The sequence below is a fragment of the Galeopterus variegatus genome, unplaced genomic scaffold (assembly GCF_000696425.1).
Source record: "Galeopterus variegatus unplaced genomic scaffold, G_variegatus-3.0.2 Scaffold2054, whole genome shotgun sequence".
Taxonomy (NCBI): Eukaryota; Metazoa; Chordata; class Mammalia; order Dermoptera; family Cynocephalidae; genus Galeopterus; species Galeopterus variegatus.
In genome coordinates, this window is record NW_007728165.1 from 95,359 (window position 1) to 121,089 (window position 25,731).

The following is a 25,731-nucleotide window of genomic DNA, read 5'->3' on the forward strand; positions in this document are numbered from 1 at the left end:
TATTGGTTCTTTGATGTACTGGCAGTAATGCTGGTGTTTCTGATCCCAGGACCTGGGACCCTGTGGTACAGGAGAGAAGTAAGGTTAAGGTAGAGGGTATTTTCTCCTTCCTTAACAGACCCTTTTCCTGAGCAAAACTGTAGATTGGGGCAATCTGGCTCCAAAATAAAAAAGTACATCACCCTTAAACAGTAAATTTGGCTTTGGACCAGTGTAGACTTTCAAAAATTGGCAGTCTTTCCAACTTTGTTTGAGTATGTTAAGTGACTGTACTCTTTTTTAGATTTGTCCTTCCTATAATTCAGAAGTAGTTCTCCAAGGATGTCTTAAACATCAAAAAAAAAAAAAAAAAAAAAAAAAAAAAAAAAAAAAAGAAAGAAAGAAAGAGAAAATGGGGAATTTGTCAAAATGCAGATTTCTGGGCTCCATCACTCAAAAAACTAAAATGCCATGGAGCTGGAGCCTAGGAATTTGCATTTTTGTTTTTGCTTTTTTGGCGACTGGCCAGTACAGGGATCTGAACCAATGACCTTGGTGTTACCAGCACCACACTCTAATTAGGTGAGCTAACTGGCTAGCCAGAATATGCATTTTTAACAAACTCCCCAGATGAGTCTAATTAGGCTACATTTGCAGAATCACTGATCTAAAAGTCTTCAATTTTTTTCCCACAATGATTACTAGTGGCTCTATAGCCTCCAGTAACAGCAAAGGATGGTTTTTGTTTTAAATATGTCAGAAGTTTAGAATGCAGGGACTATTTGTAATATGAAGGGTTTGGACAACCCTCCAAAATGAAATAATGTTCTCTGCCTCAATTGTGATGGGATGGTTATATACATAACACGTTGAATAATGTACTGCATTAACTAAAATTTTCATAATTCAGAGTTTATTCTTCAACTAACTGTTGAAATTGTAATGAAATATTCTGGCCTTATGTTGAATTATTACCAAAGTACCATACTTTTATTTACTATAACAATATTTTCTGGATCTCAAATCGTTTGATTAAAACACCAATAGTCCAATGAGCTTCTAATTTAAAAAATAAAATCCCTTGTGAATTCAAAGAATGTTTTCTAATCTAGAAAATTATTTGAGTTACAACACTTAGGAGAGCTCTGTTACGTGTAAGTAGTGCTGTGATCTTGCATTCTAATGGCACCGATACATCAATAGGAACATGAAAAGAATATTATTTAAATATTTTAAATTAGGAATTTTCAAATATTTTAAGTTATAATGCACATTTCCTCCTGTCCTTGGTACTGATCTTAACAATGTATAAGAATTCTAGGTAGGTGTGTGTTGGCCAGTCCTTGTCTGCTTCACCTAAGGATAAAGCAAAACCAAGACTACATGATTTTGGAAGATTTATTTTATAGAAATGTTTCTTTAAACTAGACTTAAATATTAAAGCAAGAAACTTGTCATAATGAAAATCTGAATCATGTCATCCTAACTTTCATAATTACATAAAGTGATTTTACATATGTTACCATGTCTAGGTATTTTTTTTTTTCCCAAATGAACACCCCTCTAGGAATTACCAGTGCTATCCATTTCTACCCTTCTTTGACCTCAGGGATCAGTGACAGATGTCATTCAGTTGCTGCCTTGTCAATATTCTCTGTGGCCACTGAGAGAAAATAAATTGTGGGTGCAGAATGTCAACAAAATGGAAAAATTTAAAAACCTCTAATGAAGATGGGGCACATATGGTCTGGTGCTCTATGGCAGATTCTATCAGCTATACTTTCTCTGCCTGCACAAATATTTGAATAGAAGAAAGAAAGAAGAGAGAGAGAGAGAGAGAGAGAGAGAGAGAGAGAGAGAGAGAGAGAAAGAAAGAAAGAAAAGAAAAGAATTTTCCATCTCATTTGCAAAGTGTGTAGCAGCTGGAAGATTTGTTTTTTCCTTCCCCACAGATTTGCCAGAGACCATCAGAAAACTATGGAGCAATGTCTGATCATTCCAACCCTTCTTACCCTACTTTGAACAGATTTAGTTTGATCCTTAAAAACCAGATGATGTGATATATATGTATGTATATGTAAGATTATGATATGCATTTACATACATATGCATCTTATTCCCAATGCTTTAAGTAGAAATATATTGTTTATATGTATAATATTAAGAGTAATCACATTGAATATATTTAAATGTATACTGTGTAATTAAATAATTACCAATAAATGTGTGTCTCATGTAAGATCTGTTTCTGATTGAGTTAAAAACCTATGGGCCCTATTTGTTAAAAAAGAACTATTTAGAAACCCATATAATAAGAATGCCTCAAACTCATTACTTAAGCTAAGAAAATATTCTCTTGCCCAAAGAACTAACTCAATAATTTTACTAAGTCATCAGCACAAGATTCTCAAAGTCAAAGCCACTTCATAAATAGCTTTTTTAAAAATAAAAACTATATCTGTGTTTATCTTATTTAATTAAAAACTATAATGTGATCAGGTTTTTAATAAACAAATGCTCTTAAATTTTTGCTTAGTTAAGAAAAAAATAATTTTATGTGTCTGACAAGCCATTAGGGATTAAGTTTTGATAACTTATCTAATGATACATTTATTTGATGGTAACTGTTCTCAATAGGAATCCTTGCTTTAGCAAATGCACCTATTTAGCTGATGAAATGACATTTGTGCTTTTGTTTCTAACTCCAAGTTTTATTTAAATGTTCTTTTAACAGATAGCTCTTAACGTGGAAATGAAAACAGTAGATTGAAAATGGAAATCATAATAATGTTATGTTTAATAAATCTGATTACTAATAGAAATAAAATACAGTATTTGTGACCTGGAAAAGAACTATTACTTGAAAGCATTCTGGTGACGTTTCTTTATCAATAAAATATGGCCCCCAAAACTCCAAAGACACCAAAAATGAACGCCAAAAAATATGTTTATGTTCCTAGTTGCTAAATAAGTCTTTTGACATTCCCATATATAATTGGCATAAATTTTTACATACTGTATTTATTGATGAAAAATTAAAACATATTTGGTATGTTTTAACTAGTTTTATGTGGTTATTTTTCTTTTTAAAAAGGCAATCTAAAATGCAAAGTAGCTTAGGATATAAGTAAACCTACCAGTGAATCAAAAGATTAATTTTCTTGTTTTCTATCAGAGTAAAATATTCCATTCAAAATATTTTCTCTTTACTTACTAAATCATTTTTTCTACCCAAAATATTTCACAAATGACATAATTTTAAAAGAGGTAATAATTAATATTTTAAATTTTTTCTAAGCAATATAACCATCTTGAAAATTAAAAAAAGATCCTAGAGCTCCAAACCTTTAGTTTCACTCATGTCTTAAATATTACATTGAAATAAATTAAAATTACCTAAATTAAAAAGTTTGTAGATCACTAAAAGAAAAAAATATAATAAATAGTTCTTTTTTTCTTCCTTCCTTTTCCTTATAAAATATATTTTTTAAAGTTATGTATATTTTGTCACATACTCATAAATTGAAGTTTACAAATATTACTTGTGAATCAGAGTTTAGAAATATTGTGAAATCTCAGTGGAAAAGATAAAAATACATAGCCACATGGATAAAATACAATAGCGGATTGCAAATTTCATATCTTGTATCTTATAATGGAGAAAAATTATTTCTTTTTGCTGTCCAAATAGTTTACTCAGTTACAAAGTTTTAAGATTTTTTTTTTTAACTAAAATCTTATAGAGGCCAATTTTTTATGTCAATCCTCAGATAAAACTATTCAAAACAGCTACCTGAGTAAAGGAAACTTTTATTTTGCAAGACCCCAAAAAACATCATTTATAGGACTAGTTCCTGCAGATTAGATCCCCATATTCTATAAGGGGAGTGTCAGGATTATGCAGCAACCTGGAGTCAGGCATGGATTTAGGGAAGGAAAGATTCAACAAGAGCCAGAGATGTGTTTCAATAAAGCCCTTAGTTGCCCTGCTAAACTCCACCTCTTTATATTTACATTGCACCCTTCCATAAAGAATTTCATGTTTATATTCTACCTGCACTTAAATGCCACATCTCTGCAAAGTGGGAATATGAGTTTGACTTCACTCTTCTTGAAGAATGGCACAATATGTCAGATTCAGAGCTTTCCAAAGTCATAAATTTAGTCGATGGAAACTGACATAGAAAGTTAAGAGTTCTTTTCTCTATAACTTCTTGTCTATTAAGTTAAGTGAATTTAATAATTTGATATATATTCTAAATGATGTGCTCTTGCAGAGGCATCAGGAATGTATGGATAGTTTTTATGATATTTATTTTATATGAGTTGAACACACCTCTCTTAACAGACTCTTTGAGAATTGTGATTTTCTCTGGATTGCTTTTCTCCAAAGAGTATGACACATTCAATCTTTATTCCACCTCTTAATAGAAATCCCATATCTCAAGAATTCAACATTTATCTCCAACCTTTAAATAACCTCAGATGCTAACACAAAACCCCTTTTAAAAACACTTCAAAATGCATTTTTGAATATGTGAACATATTTTAGTATTTCTATAAATAAATATTAATTCCCAACTTATTGTATTTCCTTTCAGGTATATTGACTTATATGTCTTTTACCCACGTTTGAGGTCTGATTTTGGTCTGTTTCAGCCTTTCATTTCACCGCGTCTGTTTCTTGCACGATATTGTCTTAGAACCTCCAGCTTCCTCCTTCTCTGAATGTTTACCTTTCTGTTCATGCTTTGGCACTGCTGTAGGCCCTCTGTCATCCTTTCCTTTGGGTTTCGGTGGTGTTTTCTGTGCTTCTTTCACTTTTGCAGCTGTTTGCTTCACTTTCTCCTGTTTCCCACCTTTCACTTCCATTTTAGTCTTTTCTTCAGCCTTCTCTTTAGTCTTAGCTTTCTTCTCTTCTGTACAGAGTTAAGAAAACTTGGGTTATTTTTGTTTATTAACCAAGATGATACATTTTATTTGTAATTAGTCATTAAGAACAATTTTAAGAAGAGGAAAGAAAAAAACAACAGAAAAATAGTGTTCTTGACATAAATACTGTGGCTATTATTGGAGTTTTATACAACTTATGAAGTGCTATGTTAGACTACTAAAATAAACATAGCTCACCTACAAGTTGAGGTTCTTTCTTAATTGGTACATGAAAACACTTTTTTAGATAATCAGGAATTTAGTACATCAACAAGGATGCATTTGAGACATACAGGGGATGTATATTCAGGCATGTTCACTGACAGACAATGTCCACATCAAAGAGCCTATGAAGTAGTGTCCTTTGAAAAGGGTCCGAGCATTTTTGCTCCACAACTGAAAAATCTTAGGTCATTCCAGAAACTTAAATATTTCTTAAAGATAACTATTAGGAATGCAAGTGTAAAACTACCTACACTGGTAGTGGCTAATATCAATAAAACAATGAAGTCCATTAGGGAATAACTGAGAGACATACCAGTATCTAATGATTTGGCTATAAAGAGACTGAAAGAGTGCAGAAATTGAGATATTGGCTCCTGCTCAACTTAAGTCAGAGATAATTCTAATGGTTTTTAAAGCCCTTAAATATATCCTAAGAAATAGAAAGTGCTATTAGAATAAATATGAATATATATATACACACATATACATATATATTCTATACACACATATTCTTAATTTGATATTACATGTAATTTGGGAGAGAGAACTGGAACGCAGATTAATCAATCTGTGGATCATTCAATTATTTTTAGAAAAGCAATGGTAATATAGCACACATTTGTGGAAAATTGTTCATAATAGAAACTGCGTATTGAACATTACTGTATGGGACCACATATAATTACTAGATACCACAGTAAGTCTACTATGATGTTAGAATTTTCCATCTCATTTGCCAACACAGTGTACAGCCTTTATTATCACTCATGTTAAAGAATTTGATGAAAATAATAAAATCAAATTTCTTTACTTTGATACACTTAACAATGGTTTGAGACTAAGCCAAGATAATACTGGGAGGTCCCATGGAGAGAAGAAAGAAAATAGTAATGCCAGATGCTGGTTAGCTTGCCAAAGGACCAACACCTGCCAAAACACCGTTCCTCAGAAACTACAGGAAAATGTTGATACTGCGTTAGGCGTTGGAAGATACTCTTAAAATTAAATAAATTTGGAAACATCAAGTTAAACTGGTTTATGTATAAAATTTCTGAAAGCTAAAGTGTATTGAAATCTTTAAGTAGGGAAATTATCCAGATTTATTCAACCGTAAAGTTTTTATGCAAAAATTACCCAATTACTCCAAAAACTTTCAGCACCTCTGCAGCTTCTGTGACTATATTCAGGGGATTTTCTTTTACTTCCTATAAACCATTTCTAAATCGTTTTGCTGGTTTCTGCTCTTTCCTGTAGCAAACTCATACATTTCTGTGACAGAAACTATCAAATTTCTGTGGAAGACTTTAAATTGTCATCATTCCAGAACCCACGTATAAATGTTTATTAGTGTCTATCTGGAGAGGACATTCCACTGGGATGGCTAACAGCACCTTACACTCATACAACTCATACATGGTCAGCTAAAAAACCTTTCAACAAAGTCTGTCCTGACCTGGGTTCACAGATAGTTGTTGGAGCTCTAAAGATCAGCACCATAACATAACTATTTGAAGAAATTTTATTGTAGCATTTAAAACCTTGCAATATCTGGCTTATCTTTTCTCTCCTCTCATCACATCTTTCCAAAAGCTTTTTCTCCACTAGACTACTTCCTTTTTCTTGAATAGCTCATACGTTTGCTATGTGTCCAACACTGCCAGACTGTATTTTGTATATTTTCCATATGTCTAAATTCCTTCATGTTCAATTCACATGAAAAAAAAAATTCCTCTGCCATTGAAATTAATAATTTCTTCCTCTGAGCTTCCATTTGTCTGAACTTTTATTAAAGTGCACATTTTACTCCCTGCTGTATACAGTATCTTGTAGCACAGATGGCTCTTCTGTCTTGTCTACTGAGAGCAACTTGAGGATGAGAACTCTTACTATTCTTTTTTGTAACACCATAGTTTCTAGTACAGTGTCTTTTTCAGAGAAAACACAGAATAAATGTATACTGAGTTGACAATTGTGATCAAGGAGAGAGCAAATATTTCACTATATTTAGATAATGTGTACAATATAGTTATACACAGATTGCACATGTAAATATGTCTTTAGAAATAAACTTGTCGAAACTTGGAAAATTTGTCAGTTGGGCTTTTCTTTATACTTCATATGTGAAATTGTTATTTTTACTTACTTTAAATGACACCTACCTACTTCTGGTAGGTTGCAGTTGATTTAACCTTACATTCATACTATGTAATTGAAGATGTGTGAAAGCCAGATTTATTTTTAATGCCCTTATAATTCATAAATAGACAAAGATGATATTCTACGAGACAGGACCACATATATAACAAAACCACTATAATAATTATTAATTTTAAGTATAAAAATCAATAAATTTTTCTCTACCTATTTTAGACATTTGTCAATGACCTTCATCCTCAAAATTGATAACTGCTTCATATTAGGGAAAAATGGGTGAGAACTCAACGATGATGTGAATATAATGAGGAAAATATCATGAAACTAAAGCAACACTCAATTTCTATTTATTTTTTATCAAACTGAGTAGATATTATTAAATTTTGTCTCAAAATATTTTTTCTGATTTATCTCAAAAAGAATTTAAGTGACATTTACACTTAGAATTTCAAAAAGTATTGCTATGTTGTATTCAAATCACCCAGTTCTATTTAGAAGACATTTGATTCATGACTTTTTTCAAATGGAAAACAAAATAGTCTAATCAAAATAATGATATCAGCATGTGATCCAACTTTAGAATTATCATTATCCATTAGCAACTGTATCAGAATCAAAATGTGTGATGCCAAAGTAGGGAAACTGCATTACCCTATAAACATACTAACATACTCTACACTTTTGGATTTAGGAAATAACAAATTTCATCTCTCATTCATTAAAAAATTGCAAACAGCTTAACTTCATGTGCTTCAGTGTCTCTGCATTTAAAAAAAATCATCACTGAAGTCTCCTCTTCCTTTAAGGAAGCTGGGGAGGTAAGTGAGATAATGAGCAAAAGAACTTTGAACCCTACAAAATAAGTACAGATAAACTTCTAATAGTAAATCTATACACCCTGCATTCGTAGAGTTCTTTGGAGTTTCCCTAGAACTTATCCAGAGTTAATGTATAGCAGGAATTCCTACATTATATTCATTTTACATATGAGGAAATCAAAAGTCAAAGAGCCATTTGCCAAAGAGGAGTCAGGCGTAGAAACAGCAGACCCAGAGTGCATAACCTGTTTCCTATTACACTAAATTGCACAATGTTATAATAGTAATCTATGGAGATGATACCAAAAAAAGTATTTTAAGACATATGAGGACAGACATAAATATACACAGACCCAGTGAAAGTAATACAATACCTTCCTGACAGTGACCAAAACAGCAGTGACCTCCCATTCTTCATCAAATACACAGGCATTTGAAGACTCTAACTTCCACGCCACTTAGACAGCCTGGCCCAAACGTGGCTCACCCCATTGAACTTCTCTTTTCTTCTTCCTCCTCCCCCTCCCCCTCCCCCTCCTCCTCCCTCCTCCTCCCCCTCCTTTTCCTCTTTTGCTGCTGCTGCTGCTGCTGCTTCTCCATCTTGGTTATTTTTAATGAATTACAGATATAAGCCAGTTTACACAGTGGATATGGGCCCTACACATGTACCAGGTTAGATATTGAAAGGTCCACTCCTCCCCAGGATGAAGTTCTGAGGTGATCTAGGTAATCGCTGCCCTCAGGCAGTCTGTGCTTGAAACAGAGCAAGAAAAGCTCTGTGCTGCATGAGAACGCCCCTGGGAATCAAAGGTCTTCAGAGGGAGATTCTATTTTAACTCTGGTCACACTTTTCAAAGGTAGTTTATCTTTGTTTCTATCTTAAATATCAAATACTATAGTTTACACCTCTTTGATCTTATTCTGTTTTCGCAGAAATCACTCATTATAGATTTCCTATTCCTAACATAATACTTATATAAAATAAAAATGATATATACACATATACATACATATACAGGTTGTAAATAAACATGTTGTGAATGTGCATGTATATGGTTTGTTTACATCTGTCTTCCCAAGAAGAACATTGTAAGTATGAAGATGGAAATTATTTGTGGCAGGCAGATTCAAGATGGCCCCCAATGATCCTCACCTTCTGGTATTTCTACCCTTGTTTAATCTTCTCTCCTTGAAATGGTTTGCCTTGGGGATTTGCTGCTAACCAACAGTATACAGAAAAGCTGATTAAATATGACTTCCACAATTAGTCTACAAAAGATTGTGATTTCTGTCCTGCAAACTTTCTCCCTCTTGTTAGGCTGAAGAAGCCAACTACCATGTTAGTGAGACTACTGTGCCAAGGAACAAATGATGGCCTCCATCCAACAGCCAGCAAGGAAATGAGGCCTTCAATCAAACTGCCCTTGAGGAACTGAATCTTGCCAACCATCATGTAAATGAACTTGGAAATGATCCTTCCCCAGTTGGACTTTTAAATGAGCCTGCAGCCCTGGCTAACACTTGACTGCAGGCTTATGACAGACTGTGAAGAGAGGACTGAGCTAAGTAAGCTATGCCCAGATTCTCGACCCATAGAAACTGTGAGATTATAAATGTGTGTTGATTTATGCCTAAAAATTTGTGGCAATATTTTACAGAACAATAAATAACTAACACAGTATTCAACCAATATTTGTTGAAGGAATAAATGATGCTTGAAGGCATTTATTTAATTATCTTTGTAAAGAATATCCAATCACATACTGGTTACATGACCTGACAAAATTGTTTTCTCTCTCTGGAGATCAGATTCTTCATCTGTTTAACTAGGTAATTAATTTGGATAAACTCTAAAATCCCTACTAGATTTCATATATATATATATATATATATATATATATATAGAGAGAGAGAGAGAGAGAGAGAGAGAGAGAGAGAGAGATGATATATAATTTCATATACATAATGAAAATAAATTATATATAATATACAAATTTTATTTTTATTCACATTACTGAGACAGAAGGGAAGCAATTAAAATAAAATTACATGCATTAAATTTAATCTTGAGATTAAATTTATGCTATGCTCTAAAAAGCAAAGTCTTAATTTATGATTCATCCATATTAATTTCAATAAAATATAATTTGGTTATCTCAAGGAAAAATTTAGATTAAAAATATTTCTGTCTCAAATCTCTAATTATTTTATATTTTATAGATGAGCATGCTAAATTTTAAAGATACTTTCTATGTAAATGGTTAGTCTCTTGAAAATACTGGACTGAAATTTCTAAAATATACCGATCACAAGAAACCTATATTTTAAAGTATGAGGAAGAAATTTAAATTTCGAGGATAAGATTGAACTATCAGTTAAAATCCATTTTTAAAAAACAATTGATAGATAAATTTAGAATAAAAAGCTTGGTTTACTCAATCCTCCAAAATATATGACTATAATATCACAGTGATATTATATTTATTTATTTATTTTTTTACATACTATTCAGATACTTTCTGTCCTCATAGTCTTAAACTATTGATCAAGGTATATGCATGACCCTTAAAAAAGAAAAAAATGAAATCCTGACTTTGAATCTTCTAAAACCAAACTAAAGGTGTGATACTGGTCAAAATTGTGAGCCAGATATGCTGTGTTAGTTTTCTATTGCTGCTGTGACAACTGACCTCAAACTTAGCTGTTTAAAAAAAAATAATAAAAAAAAAAAAAAACATTTATTATCTCTCTGTTTCCATGATTCAAAAGCATTGGCTCAATATGGCTTAATATGGGTTCTCTGCTTAGGGTCCACGATGCTAAAACTCAAGTTGTCAATTGGGCTGTGTTTCCTACTTGGGGCTCTGGAGAAGAACTGGCTTCCATGGTTATTCAACATGGAAACAGATTTCATTTCCTTATCACATCTTCCATGTGGCTGTCTCAATTTTCAAGCCCGCCAAGGGGAGAAAGTGCTTACACTTCAAATCTCTCTCGTGCTGAATCCCTCTGCTTTTAACTACTCATAATATTACAGTGAACTCACCTGGATATTCCAGAATAATCTACCTATTTTAGATTAACTTTTACCACCTCTGTGAAATCCTTTTTGCCATGTAATGTAACACAGCCATGGGGATGACACCAAGAGGTGATGGTCATGAGACAAAGATTCTGCTTATCACATGTGATGAAGCTTTTCATTTTCTTCTCACATTTTGAGACTATTATTGTAGGTACTCAGTTTTACCATTCTTTTAGATATTAAATCTGAAATGTAAGGCCAAATTAATTTTTATGTAAATAAAATGCTGAGTACTTACAAATATACCCAGTGTAATCTTTAAAGTAAAAATAATTTAGTTATGGAAATAATAAAGGAAAAAGTTACCTTTTGTCACTGTCTTTGTTTCTGGTTTTTCTTTTTTCTCAATTTTTTCCTTGTGAGTTGCTTAAACAGAAAATTTTACATTAGTATATATACACTTTTAATAGATTTCAAAACCAAGTTTTCTCTTGACCTCATTTTTATAGCCACCAAAATAATGAAATATTTTGAAGGTCTATGGCATTAATGAGCCTAATTCAGGAATAAGTAGTTACCGATGAAATAACAACTGTGTAGAATTCAATGTAAAAGACTTGCCATTAAGACTTAGACTTTTGAAAGCTAGATCCACCCTCTTTCTTTTTTAAGAAATTATTCCAAACAGATAAAGCTTTCAGGGAAGACAAAATGAGAGGTAGCAATTTTACAAGAATTTGCCCCAAATATATCATTATGTCAGGAAGAAGCACTGCCTTTAGGATTAATAAAATGATATATTTAAATCAGGACTGAAGATTTAAACAGTATTTCTCAATAGGGTAACAGTGGACATTTGGGGAAGAAAAAAGTTTTATGGATTGGAAAAATACTTAGCCTCTTCTGCTCCCTGCTTAGCAAATGCCCTCAATTCTAAAGTTATTTTGATAAGCAAAAAATAGTTTATAATAGTAATGGTGCATAAAATAATTTGAAAAAGTATTGCTCACTGAGTACAGCTTCTTAATTGAACAATATCCCATATGATTCCTGAAACATTATACCATCTCCTTCTTTATTTAATACATTAATAAATCAATATGTATTCATTTTAATTTCTATTTTATTGATATACACTGGTAAAATCTTTTGTCTCTCAATAATTTATACACAGGAGATCTGAGAAGTAAAACAGCATGTGAAGCTTATTCTTTTAGTTCAAATATATTAAACCATGTGGTTTGGTAGTTTCCCAAATCACTATACATTTTTCAAAATTTGTATACTATTTGTTAGAGAATAACAGTAAAAAATTAAATAAATTATAAAAAATTAAGTGATAAAATCTGATATTTGATTAAACAGTTGGCTTAAGGAAAGAGCCAAATTACTAGGGTAAAAAACTAGAGCCCCAAATATTTCTATTTCTCCAACTTTATAATAGGAATAGCTTTACTTATATCATAAAAGGGAAAAATGTGCTTAAAACATGTATTTTAAAAAACTATTCTCTTTAAATACAGTCAATGAATAATTTTTCCAGAATCTTAGAGAGATGATGTAAGTCTCATAGAAAGCTGATAGCATAATGCCTGGTTGAAGAACAGGTGACCCAGACAGATGCAACGCTGCTAAGAGAGCAGGTGGCTTCTCCTCCAAGGCTTCAGCATCTTCACCACTTAGCCTGCCCCACAGCCACCTCCACTGTCATTTGGAGTTATTGGTAATAGATTGGACAATGTTAGCAGATGGAGCCCTATACTAAGCAGGGTACAATTCACACAAGGTCATGGGCTACCTTATAATAACATATCTCAAAAAAACCAAACATTCTTTAATCAGCATACAGTAAATTAAAAAACAAGTTTACAATGCAGCATTTTATTTTTGTTTTTCAATTTGGATAAATTTCCTGCAACACTTATAATTTAAGCTTGAAAAATTCTCACATTTTTTAACAAAAAACATTTAGCTACTGTGAAGGGTGAAAAAAAAGAAGTATCAGGTTATTTCATTATTTAAAGTACACAGAACCTGATGCTAATAATTCTGTATAACTCAACAGCAGATGGGAATTGGACACCTCTTTCTAGAACAGAGACAGAAGATGGTTGCATTGAACTTCATTATTACTAAGTAATTATTAATAAAAGGACAACTATTTAATTCCTATTTTCAAGTGTGAATACATATAAAATAATATCAAAGCCAGTTTCAACTGATCTGATTCCTAAATGTCATAACGTGTTCTATCTAACTGTAGTGTCTTACAAAACAAAAAATCAGTGCTTGTTTCAGCAGCACATATACTGAAATTTGAACAATACAGAGATTAGCATGGCCTCTGCGCAAAGAAATTCGTGAAGCGTTCCATATTATTCTGGCCTTCACATCTTGGGCACGAGGGGTGACAATCAGCTCTGTATCCAATGAATATTCATAACCAATAAAAAATTGAGATTCTGTGTATAAGAACATAATATAATAAGTGCTCGATAAATATTTGCTATTAAAAAAACCCCAGCAGATTATGCATACTTTGCATGCATAAATCAGCTGAAATCTGGCCCACATATCCTAGACATGATCCACTCTAAAACAATAGCAAAAAATTAAATTAGAATCTTACTTCACATCACACAGGGAAATGAATTTTTGACGAATTAAAATTAAATGTAAAATATAAAACTAATTTCTTTTAAAACTTCAGGAATATATCGGTGGCTATTGAATTAATCTTTGGATGAAGATTCAAAAGCAGAAACACCACAAGAAAATATCGACATATCTCACCACATAAAATTTAAGAATGTAAACATATATACATGAATACATATACATACGTACTCACACATGTCCATTCACACAGACAGAAGCCCTAACATTGACTGCAAAACAAACTGAGAAAAAGTATTTGAAACAAAAGTGATAGACCAAGGCATATGCATACTCATATGACACACACACATATCATTAGGAGAAACAGACTTCAGATGTGAGCAGTTGCACGCAAAAAGATACATATGTCTCACTGAGAAACATATTTAAATCTTTTAAGCTACAATAAGCAATTAAAAGCTAAAGTGGGAGAATATATTCCCATTTACATACTTATGTAGCTTTTAAAAGAGAATGAGGAAAATATCTATTTACTGATGTGGAATGATCTCTAGGATATGTTGTTAAGTTATAGAAGTCAGAATATGGGAAATACTAGATACTGTATAAAAAACAGGGATAAACAATAATTTGTATTATCTAGTAAATGCATAATAAAGCTCTGGAAGGATGCACATAAAAGTCAAAAGGATGGTTTACATGAGTATGTGGGGGAGGGATGGGATGGGAACTCAGTGACAGGAAGGTTTTCACAGTATATCTATACGTGTTAAACAATGAAATAGTGTTATCTATAATAAAAAAAATTTTTAAATAAAAAATAAAAATGTTCAGTCTAATTAGTACTTTATCAAATTAATCAAGTTAAAAGCGATCTGCTTTCTTACCTATCAAGTTGGCAAGTATTTTCTGAAATAATATCCTACTTGCTTGCTAAGGCAGTCTCCAAACTGCCAGAGGAAAAATTGACACAACATTTCTGGAAAGTAAAGTGGTAAGAGTTCACGAGTTTTAAATATTTTATTCCCTTCAACCCAGAAATTCCTCTTTCAGGTTCTCTTCTAAGAAAATAATCATAATATGATTTTAAAAAAGAAATGCATGATCATCTAAAACCTGAATGCAAAGAAGTGGTCGAAAGGCAGCGTTCAAGGTGTGACAACAGCAATAAGAATATATCCATACCTCTCTTTTCAGGTTTTTCTTTTTCTTTTCCTTTCTCTTTGTCTTTCTCTTTATCTCTTTCTCTGTATGTAACTGGAAAGAAACAGATAATACTTTTTATTTAAGAATAAAATAAATTTAAAATTTTTTTTTTTTTAAAGAATAAATGATGAGATAATTGCATGATAGTTTTTGATGTCAAAACTAACCTGCTGCTTTTAGACATCTTTCTTTAAATGGTTCAAGATTTTACGTAGTTAGAGGTTTAAACTTCAAGATAATTATAGGTTTATTTTTATATCTATTTTTAATTCATATCCAAGCACAGACTAGTACTAAATCCAGGTCTGATTGCAAAGATAAGAACACCCCTCAGCTTCTCCAAAGTTTTAATTTAATGAATTGGAAATTTTTTTTTTAAATGCTGTATGTCAAAAGAGCCTAACTTTAATAGTGAATGAATGCCAGAAAGATGAGGACAAAAATACATATTCTTTTGAACTGAAGCAAAGAACAGTCAACTTAAACTGCATGTGTTAATCTTCTACAGAAACATTCTACACTAAAAGTTTTTGAAAATATACTGGAACGAGACTAGAATGATACCTAATCTTTTCAAAGAAAACAGAATTTAATTTAATATGAGTTGTTATCCAATTAAACATTACAACAAGACTCAAACTTAAGTCATGATCTTACCTCATACTTTAGTCATAATTCTTACTCATTGTCCAAGCTAGAAACATGGGATGGATCCCAATTCGTCTCTCTCTTTTGTTTTTCACCCTGTTCATTCACCAAGCTCATTTAATCATACCTTTTTAATAATCCTCTTACCCATCTTCTTTTATTGAATAATATATCCCCTAGCTCTATTTACATAAAAATATAAAAAGAACACCTGCCATGTGCTAAAGGCTCTGAAGACAGATTCCATCCCTGTCATCGTGATGTCAACAAGCTAATGAATGATGGATGCTAAACAAATAATTACAAAGGTAGCAATTGCAGTTAGTATAATAGCTATGAAGAAAACATTCAGGGTGACATGCTGATATATAAAATGGGACATAATCTAGTCTGTATATTTGTGGAAGGTCCCTTGGTAGAAGTGACATTTAAGGATGTGACACATGAGAGATGAAAGGAAATTACCCAAGTAAGAGTGAGAAGGACAAAGGGGCAGGAGACTATTCAGAGAGTTGGAGCAGGTTGTCCATTTCAGGCATATTGTTATTACACCTGTTATAATAACATCCTGACTAGTCTCTTGAACATTTAGATTTAGATCATTCTATCCCAGTATACCCTTCCTAACATGAAAATCTAATTATATCACTCACCTGTTATAAATATAAGCACTCCCTCCTCATTGCTTAGCATGGTATCTGTCACAAAGTGGGTACTATATCAAATATAAAAATATTTTATTGCTCTAGAGACCTGACATTTGCTTACCAATCCAATGTCATTGACCAGGAATTTCTCCTTGAACTTTATTTTCAAGTTATGATAAAATGCTCAGAGTTCCACAAGTACACCATGTGCCCTCAAAAGGCCAAGTTGTGCCTGCCACCTACAATTCCCACACCCACATTTCTTCTATTTCCTTCCCCTATTCCATGCACCCATTGTCTTGATCCAAATGCCTCCCTCTCTATAAAGCTTCCTTTGATCTCTACTTATTGCATACACCAATCGCACCATGTACATAATTCTATTTTAATAATTAAATAATAATACTACAATTGTTGATATGTCTGACTATCCAGTACATAAAATCTTTAGGGGCTATTTTATTTTTGTATCCCTGGCCTGTCACATGGTGTCTGTCACACCTTCTAGTTAAATTCTGTTCATGGATGATGTGGTATAGATGTAATAGGCAATGCTTGCTTCTGATCATTTACAATTTTTCACAATTTATTAAAATTTCTTAAATAATTAAAACCTACTGAGAAACAGGAGGGAAAAAAACATCTTAGAGCACCTAGACATTATTTTGTCTTTTCACATTTACCAGTTCTTTTAGGTATTTCTGAGCTACTAAATTCAATATGAATATCTCACAAAATGAGGCAAGGAAATCAGCATTCATACTGACCGCAAATAGCTTATTCTGGTTCCTTCAGATCACTATTAATTAAGCTAAAAACCAAAAGAAAATCTTGGCAAAAACAAAGCCTCTTTTAAAGTTTCTCTAGGGGGAGCCAAGTTTGCATGAGATAAGCTGTGCTTTCAGAGCCCTGATTGGAAAGACCCCCCAAGGGATCACTTAATCTGTGTCTGCCTCAGAAAGAGATGGGACCCTCCCACCTCAGACAGCTGGCTGTCCATTCCACTAAAGGATTTTAAGATTGACGTGTGCACAGGCATAAAGGGGAGAATTAATACCAAATTAAAAGAGCAAGGGGGCTGAATTCAGACTGAAATTAGCATATTAATGCCTCATTCCTGTTACCCTGGGGAATAATCTAGTTCCTCCCGGTCAAAGTTTTGATTTACAGTCACAGTACTGTATGCTGGAAGTTCATTATCCCCCTCAGAAATAACACTACAATACTGCTTAGTGAAGCAGCTGGACCCATATGCTCTAGGGAGCTGTTCAAGATGGCAGACAGCCACTAAAGCTTCTTGGATAGAAACTTCAAACTCTGGCAAGACTATGTTCAAATACCAAGCTTTGAAATGACTTTCAACAATGGAACAATCCACAACTGCTTTAACAATCAATCTAAAATAAAAATGGTTTGCTACAACAATTGAATTTGCCTGTGCATCTCTTTGCTAAGCAGTTTTCAGATGGAATAAGAAAAGAGTACTTCCTGGTCACCAGCCCTGTTTGGTCTAAGTTATATCTTAGCCAGGGCAGTTTTAGCTCAGGACAAAATAAGCTTTTTGCACCTGCTAGAGCTTAATTTGTTTGTCATCCTTATTTACAAGAAACAAAAGTCCCTTCGGTATGCTGATAATTAAAAACAAATGGGATCCACCAGTTGGAATGGCCCTGATGTTTGGCATCTGAGTTGGCACGGCCCTGCTGTTCCTGCACTTGCCCAGACTCTGACCTTTCCTGACCAGAACATTCAGCTCAATTCCACTCAAGCGCATCTCTTACCCTCCCCATGTGGCCCCTCTCCAGCACTCCCCAAGCTGTGCTCTGTGCTTTTGCTTTTGACGCTGAAAGATGCCAGACTGGCTGAGTCTTTTTCTAAAATGTATCAGAGCTCACAGTCTGCCTGACCCTGTGGTTCTTATTGGGCAAAACACTCTGTAGGGGCCAAACAGTAGGGGACAGGTTATTAGAGTTCTTTCCTTGATCTCTCTGCTCCTCAGTTTACAAATCAAAAGTTTTGGAGTAAAAAATTTTAAAATACTGATTTGTTTTGTTTTATTTTGTTTTGGTAGCTGTCCAGTGTGGGGATCCAAACCCTTGACTCTGGTGTTATAACACTATGCACTAACCAACTGAGCTAACCAACCAGCCCTATACTGATTTGTATATTCTACTGCATTCTTCAATTGATCAAGTAAATTTATTAACCATTACTCTGGAACTCATACCTGACTTCAGAGCTATTGCATAGGACTACTTTTGAGTAACCAAACCAAAAGAAATCAGATAGATAAGCAGTGAGCATTATTCCTTTTCATTGTAGAAGAATTTGAGGAGTGTGTGGTTACTTGTAACAGATTTTACTGATTTTTCTTAAAATTAGTTTCTCTAGTTTTTATATTTCTGGTACTTTTCTTGTGGTCAGTATTAGTACTAAAGTAGTCTATATATTTTAAATAGGTAAACAGTTCAAACGGCTTCATAAAATTCATTTACGTCTATGTTTTATTTCATCATTGTTTTTTATGAAAGAGCATGATACACAATCATAATAAAACTTAAAAAAAGATTCTGTTTTAGCCACTACTAACAAAAATGTCAGCCGTACCCTTGGTTACTGTATATGCCTACGTGTGTGTTTCATTTTTTTGTAACTAATTGGTAGAATTTCAATTCTGTGCTAAGGTGAAATGATCTACACACTTTTTAAGAGACAATGATCAACTCAATAGAAAAGCTTTCTTGAGTAAAAAAAACTTCTCAAAGATTGTATTATCCATTTATCCTAAAGGAAGAATTTATAATTTTAACTTTAGTATAAGCACATTATTTTAGAGCTGATAGGAATGTTAGAGGTCAACTAGCATGAACTTCTTTACTTATGGATAAGAAAACAAAGGTTCATTAAAGTCTATGGCAGAGCAGGAAAAGAATATAGTTATCTGCTTGCTAAACCGGTACTCTTCATCCAAAAGTATACCCCCTTCTCTGTCCCAGATCTTACTGTAAACTTGTTCTTATGAGACAAAGTGTGCTGACTGGATTCTCTTAGTACATTATCTATGCTCTTCCCTTCAATAATGTACATATTTCTTTTTCATAATAAAATTCCTTTTATTTATACATTAAAGTAAAGATGTGGCAAACTGCCCAAAGCAACAAATATCAAATAGTACATATACTTTAAATCACAAAATAGATTATTTAACATTAAAATATTAGTTTCATTCTCAAATCTAATTTAATTTTATGGGCAATTTCCCCTTCACTAGGTGCTACATAGCCACAGTAAGAATTGCAATCACTTCCCCATAAGTGAACAATCACTATGGAGGCGGTGATGCATAGCTTTGTGTAAAGACTTCTGTTCTCATTTTCCAGGTTTATCTTTCATAGCTGCCAGAGAGGAAAAGAAAACATAATTTGTACTTTAAGGAGTCAATTCAGTACAACCAAGAAAAGACAAAAATAAAAGTTTATACAATACAGGATGACTAAATTAATTTGTGGGCTTTGAGAGCAGTTTACGAAGGGCCCCAGGATATTTAGACACATTTTAATTGCCCTATTCTCTTTGGATTTTGAGCCTCAGCTAAATCTCTTATCAGCCTCTGATTCCAAACCTGCAACTGTCTCCCAGAAACTTAAGAAGTCCTAAACCAGTCAATCGGTATTACTGGTCTCAATCACCCTTGTTAAAAATATTCCTCTGACTTTGTTGAATTATGGGTTGAATTGTGTCCCGCACAAAAGGTATGTTGGAGTCCTAACCCCCAGTATCTCAGAATGTGATCTTATTTGGAAATAGGGCCTTTACTGAAGCAATCAAGTTAAAATGAAGTGATTAGGCTGTTCCTTAATTCAATATGACTTGTGTTTTTTATAAAAAAGGCAAATTTGAACACAGAGACAGATACGCACAGAGGAAACAGAATATGAAAAGACAGAGACACAGGGACAATACTATTTGAAGATGAAGTCCAAAGTTGGAGTGATTCAGGTACATGACAAAGATTGCCAGTAAACCACCAAAAGCTAGGAGACAAGTAGGGAACAGATTCTCTCTCACAATTCTCAGAAGGAACCAATCCTGCGAAAATCTAGACTTTGGACTTCTAGCCTCTATAACCGTGAGACAATTAACTTCTGTTATTTTAAGCCATCCAGTTCTTGGTACTTTGTTATGGCAGCCCTAGGAAACTACTAATACTAATAGTAATACTAGTAATTAGACTTCTGATGTGTCCCTTTAGGCAAGTTCCCATCTGGTTTCTTGAGGACTGACCTCTGGAGGACTTAGCTTTTATGTCTTCCATTTTAGGTTACAGAGTTCACACCTGAACAACCATTCCTTCCTCTGAGGCTCTACCAGAAAACTGGAGTCATCTATTCAGCAACTGAGCAACTGAGGCAGCCAGAGTTCAAACTGCATCTCTCCTCTAGGACATCTCTGTGGAGTACTCTCTACATGGTGGTATAACTGTGGATTTTCTTTTTCAGATCTGTCATTGGGACTGGGTCTTATTTACCATTGAAATATTAGTGCCCACTATAGTGTTTGGTACAAAGTAAGTGCTGTGAATAAATTAATGTGTACTGTCACCTAATGGCTATTGACAGTTTTTCCATTGTCACTGTCTGCCTGCCAGAATAGCTCCCATTCCCACCAGCTAACATGCTCTGATGCTGCCCACCTGCCGGCTGTCGGCATACACTTCTGCCGTGTGGACTTCTCCTTATTTTTGAGGGCAATTCCTCACCAGAACACGTGACAGTCCAGGTGGATGTAGCAGACACCTACTGTTCTGACTGCCTAGCAGGCCCTCTTTTTGTCTAGGAGCCTTCTTGGAACAAGTTCTTTCATCTAGTTATATGTCTACCACCAGGTAATCTTGTCTTTTCTGGTTTCTTCTATGAGTAAAACGACATGTTTAATAGTTAGATAGGAGCCTAAATGTTATCTAAAATCAACAATGGAATTTGCAATTGCAAAAGAAGCAAGGAAATATATAATAAACAACCACATGTAAGAAAAAACTAGAAAAAAAAAGTAAAAATAAATTATTATTTCTCTGGATAATTAGATTGTGGAATTATTTTTGCATATTCAAATTACCCAGATTGATGTGTACTGCTTTCATCTGTATTATTACAATTTTTGTTGATTTAATGTGGGTGTTTTCAGATTACACGCTACAGATAGTTTTTGTTTTATAATGAAATTCTTCATTGCTGCTGACCAAATAAATTTGACATTACAATGGCCCAATTAAAGTTGAATAATTATATGTGTATATATTTAAAAATAAACACAGAAATGTCAAATGCAAAAATTGTCTATAGGAATCAAGTAGAGTTTAACAAAATAGAAGAAATAAATCATTCATTTATTAATTTATTATTTCAGTATTTATTGAATGTGTTGGATACTTTGTTAGAATTTAGAATGATTTTTAATTTAATGTAAGCACACAGATTGAGAGCTGGTAGGAACCTGAGAGACTATGAACCTCTTTGTTCATGGATAAGGAAGCACAGAATCCTGAGTCAGGGGCCAGGTTGACCTAGAACAAAGATGAAGACAAACACAGTTCCTGCCCGCAGTGAGTTAGATCAATCTACTCACAATTAATATGTGTTGTCAAAAGTAAACGCTGGGGTCGCATGGAGAAAGTGCCTAAATGCCCCCAGTGAGGGATAGCAGAAGAGGCCTCTTAAAGGATCGACACTCCATCTGAGAATCAAAGAAATAAGTCGGACCCTGGCAAGTGATCACACAGCAGGGGCCCAGAGGCCAGAGATAACGGTGCATACAGAAGCACAGAGTTATAAGACAGTAGCCGTCCCTCAATGCTTGCTTAGGGACTACCCAACAGTTCAGCCTGCCTACAGCATAGTGGGCTTTAGTGGGGTGGAGTGCTGGAGGTGACAAAGGGGAAGCTTATATTGTATGCTGATTGTTGGTGAGGAGGTAGCAGAGCAGGGAAGATACATGGTAAAGTTCAAAAAGCTGGAAATTTGTAGGGTTATTGTATGAGGAGGGTCTTATATGCCAGGCTAGAACATGTGGCTATTATCTTTTAGCTACCAGGACTCCAACAAATGGCTTTAATCTTATAAGTGACATGGACTTGAGGGGTTAATGCTGGGAAATCAATTTAGAAGTTGACTGTCATAATGTGAGAGATGATTGTGGAGGAGATAGCAGTGGGAGAAGAGAGAGAAAGTATATTAAATTATAGTGAAGAGGTAATATGACAAGGGGCCAAGCAGACTAGGGCTTTGGTACTGAAAGAGACCAACAAATGTATGGCAGGGACTGTAACTCAAATACCTTCATAGATGTGGTAGTAAATAAATATGGATTCCAGTGGTGATAAGAAAGCTGTGCAGACTGTAGTAAACAGAAGGTGGAGGCCCCATCTAAAGGCATCCAGTTGCACGTTGTTTCAAAACACTGGCTGGTCAAAAGAAACCATTACGAGATGTCCCTGAACTCTAAGCTATGAGTGTAATTGACAGTGATCAAACTCTGGCTACCTATGAATCCTTAGGAGAGCTTGGGTCAAATCCTGGCCTTACCTCCCAAACATTAATGGCCCCAGGAAGGAGTCTGCACATGGATATATATTTTTAAAAGCTATCCAGGTGATTCTAAATTGCAGTCAGTGTTGAGTGCCACCACTGGTAACAATGACTCCAAGTTTTTTAGCTTGAATCGCTTAAGTGGATAGTGATGTCAATTATTAGCAAAAAGGATACAGATAGATGAAGACATTTTATGCGATAGACGTTAATATGGGCTTGAATACATTGAATAAAAGAAGTCTCTTAGTTACCTCTGTTAAGTCAGATGAGAGTTGTGTAAGAAGGTCCAGTGACTTTTCACATTCTACATCAGCCTTTTCAAATACCAAAATTAATTGACCACCTAGGTTCCTAAATTACTCAATGTCTTAAATAAAATGTGAAGATTTTATCCAATTTAGACATATGCACATTAGAGATGAATTTTTAATGAGGAATTTATATTATAATATTTTAAGGGAATCATGGCACTAACTTGGCCATACAAAACTTTATCCTACATCCAATGTGACTAATCTCTTCACATGTCATAGACAGGAAAGCAAAACAAAAACCACAAAAAGCCCAACTTGCTGCCGAAAAAGAACCCCAAAATAATAGAGTTATTCTTACTGGTTTTGGTCCCCCAAATAAGGAAATCTTGAATAATTCCCATAAACCTGAGTTCCTTAACCATAATAATTTTACACCTTACTTTTGCTATGCTGATATCTGAAGATATATAAAAATCTTTGTGACGATGCTGTTATTTTACTCCCATGAACAGATTACAGTAAACATGAAAACCTTTGCCATTTCGTGGTTCCTACCTGTAAATACTTATATTTTGTACTTAACAATAAGTCTCTCTGAAATCTGACTTGGCTTGCACCCTTTGTTTAGACTTTTTTTCCCTTTTAAATGCTCTGTCTCTGATTATTCCTTTGACTCTAGGATGTTGTTGGAGCAATTTACCTGGTAGCTAGTTTATTTTACCATTGATAAGATTAAAAACTTGTGTAGGGCAAGAGAGTAGGCTAAGTAAAGGCCCCCTAAACACATGACAATCACTGAAATCTGTGAATGTCAATCTTATATGTCATTAAAGACTTTGCAATATGATTAAGTCAAGGATTTTGAGATGGGAAGATTATCCCGGATAAACCAGGTGGGCCTTAAACATGATCACATGTATCTTTACTATAGGGAGGCAGGGGAAACATGAAGATGGAAGAGGAGAAAACACTGTGACCTGGAAGGCAGAGATTGAAGTTGTGCAGCCACAAGCCGAGGAATGCTGGCAGCTGGAAGAGATGAGAAACAGATTTTCCCCTAGAGCCTCTGAGGGAGTGTGGCCCTGCTGACACCCTGATTTTAGCCCAGTGAAACTGATTTGGATTTCTGGCTTTTAGAACAGTGAGAGAATGAATTTCTGTTTTTTTAAGACACCAGGTTTGTGGTAATTTGTTACAGCAGCCGCAAGAAACTAATGCACCTGTTATAAGCCATTTGGCATTCCTACCAAAGATATTAGATAAAAAAGATTAAGTATAGTATTTAGCACATAGTAGATAAACACTCATATGATATCAATTTCTTAAGGGAAGCCCATTTATAGCGATGACATGGCAGTAAAGGTAATTTAGCGTTGTGTTACAGAATCTCAGGATGACACATCTTAAAGTCCTTCAGCCTATGATCAGGTGGCTATTAAGTGGTACAAAATATAGAGAAAAAAGTAATGCAGATAAGAAACCAATAAGCGACTGTCACTTATCTAATCAGAGTTATTAAAAGGACTAGTTAATTAGCTGATAATTACTGTTTAAAATTAGCCAAGAATCCTTTTAAGAATTCTATATATTCATTTCATAATCATTTAATCCTTACCATAACTGTTATCATCATTTTACAGATGAGGAAAAGGAGGCAAAGAAAGATTAATTACCTTGTCCAAGGTTGCATAGCCAGAAGCTACCAGATTTTGATTCTAACTTAGATTGGTTAATTTGAGACTTTTCTAAAAGTAGGAGAAAATGATGGTGACATTCTTCTCTGTCAAAATCATATACTGTGCTCTTAGTTTGTCTATTGAATAAGCATATCGGAGTAGTTACCATGGATCAGAAAAATATTCTTTAACAATCATGATGGGGACCTTCTATTAATGACAAACATCATAATTACTTACAGAGGGTCTGTATATATGTTTCCATTTAACACATTTGTGGTCAGAGTTGTTTACGCCTACAAAGGATCTCCAAACTGTTGACTGGTCAACACTTCTTATTACCTAACATGTGGCTCTACGACCCACAATGAGTATCCATTTATCTGAAATTCTCATGGGCTGAAATTTCAAGACTGCCTTATTGATCTCCTTCTGAATATTTATTAGTTGTTACAGGCTTAAAGAAATGTATTCTAAAATATTAGGCTTTAAATACAAGTGTATTCTGCAAGATCATTTTGCCCTATAAAACTTTTCATTAGAAACCATCACCCTGATATGGAATCAACATTTTTCAAGCTAACAAATACTCTATTGCAGGGAACTCCTTCTCTCTACTCACCAGGGGCCGTTTATATGAGCAACAATTTGGTGAATGACATTTGGTAATCTAGGAAATGTTGAATTATGGTTGCAAGTTTTTTCTATGCAAGCTTAATGTTCCAATGTATTACTTTAGGAATTCAATACAGGGTCGCAAGTACATGTATTATTCTGTTTATATTTATAAAATAAATTCCTACCTCCCTTCCTTATGTGAAAAAAAAAAATGAGGTTAATTTAGTTCAAAGGTAAACCTTAACTAGCATGTCAGTGGTTATACCTTTAAAACCATAATCAGTACTCATTGCCAGGTTACAAGTTAAGGATCTTATCCTTTAGCTCCATGAAACCGCTGTAT

General features: G+C 33.9%; 1 protein-coding gene across 1 annotated transcript in view; it reads right to left on the reverse strand.

The window, feature by feature from the left end:
* Window positions 1–25,731, reverse strand: part of TRDN (triadin) — a gene marked incomplete at its 3' end in the record, with an annotated part of 179,582 nt that overhangs the window by 45,841 nt on the left and 108,010 nt on the right. Inside the window, exons 6-8 of the mRNA XM_008580267.1 lie at window positions 14,938–15,009; window positions 11,500–11,559; window positions 4,716–4,898 (exon numbers count right to left, since the gene is read on the reverse strand). Coding sequence (XP_008578489.1) covers window positions 4,716–4,898; window positions 11,500–11,559; window positions 14,938–15,009 — 315 coding nt within the window. The remainder of the gene's footprint in view (window positions 1–4,715; window positions 4,899–11,499; window positions 11,560–14,937; window positions 15,010–25,731) is intronic.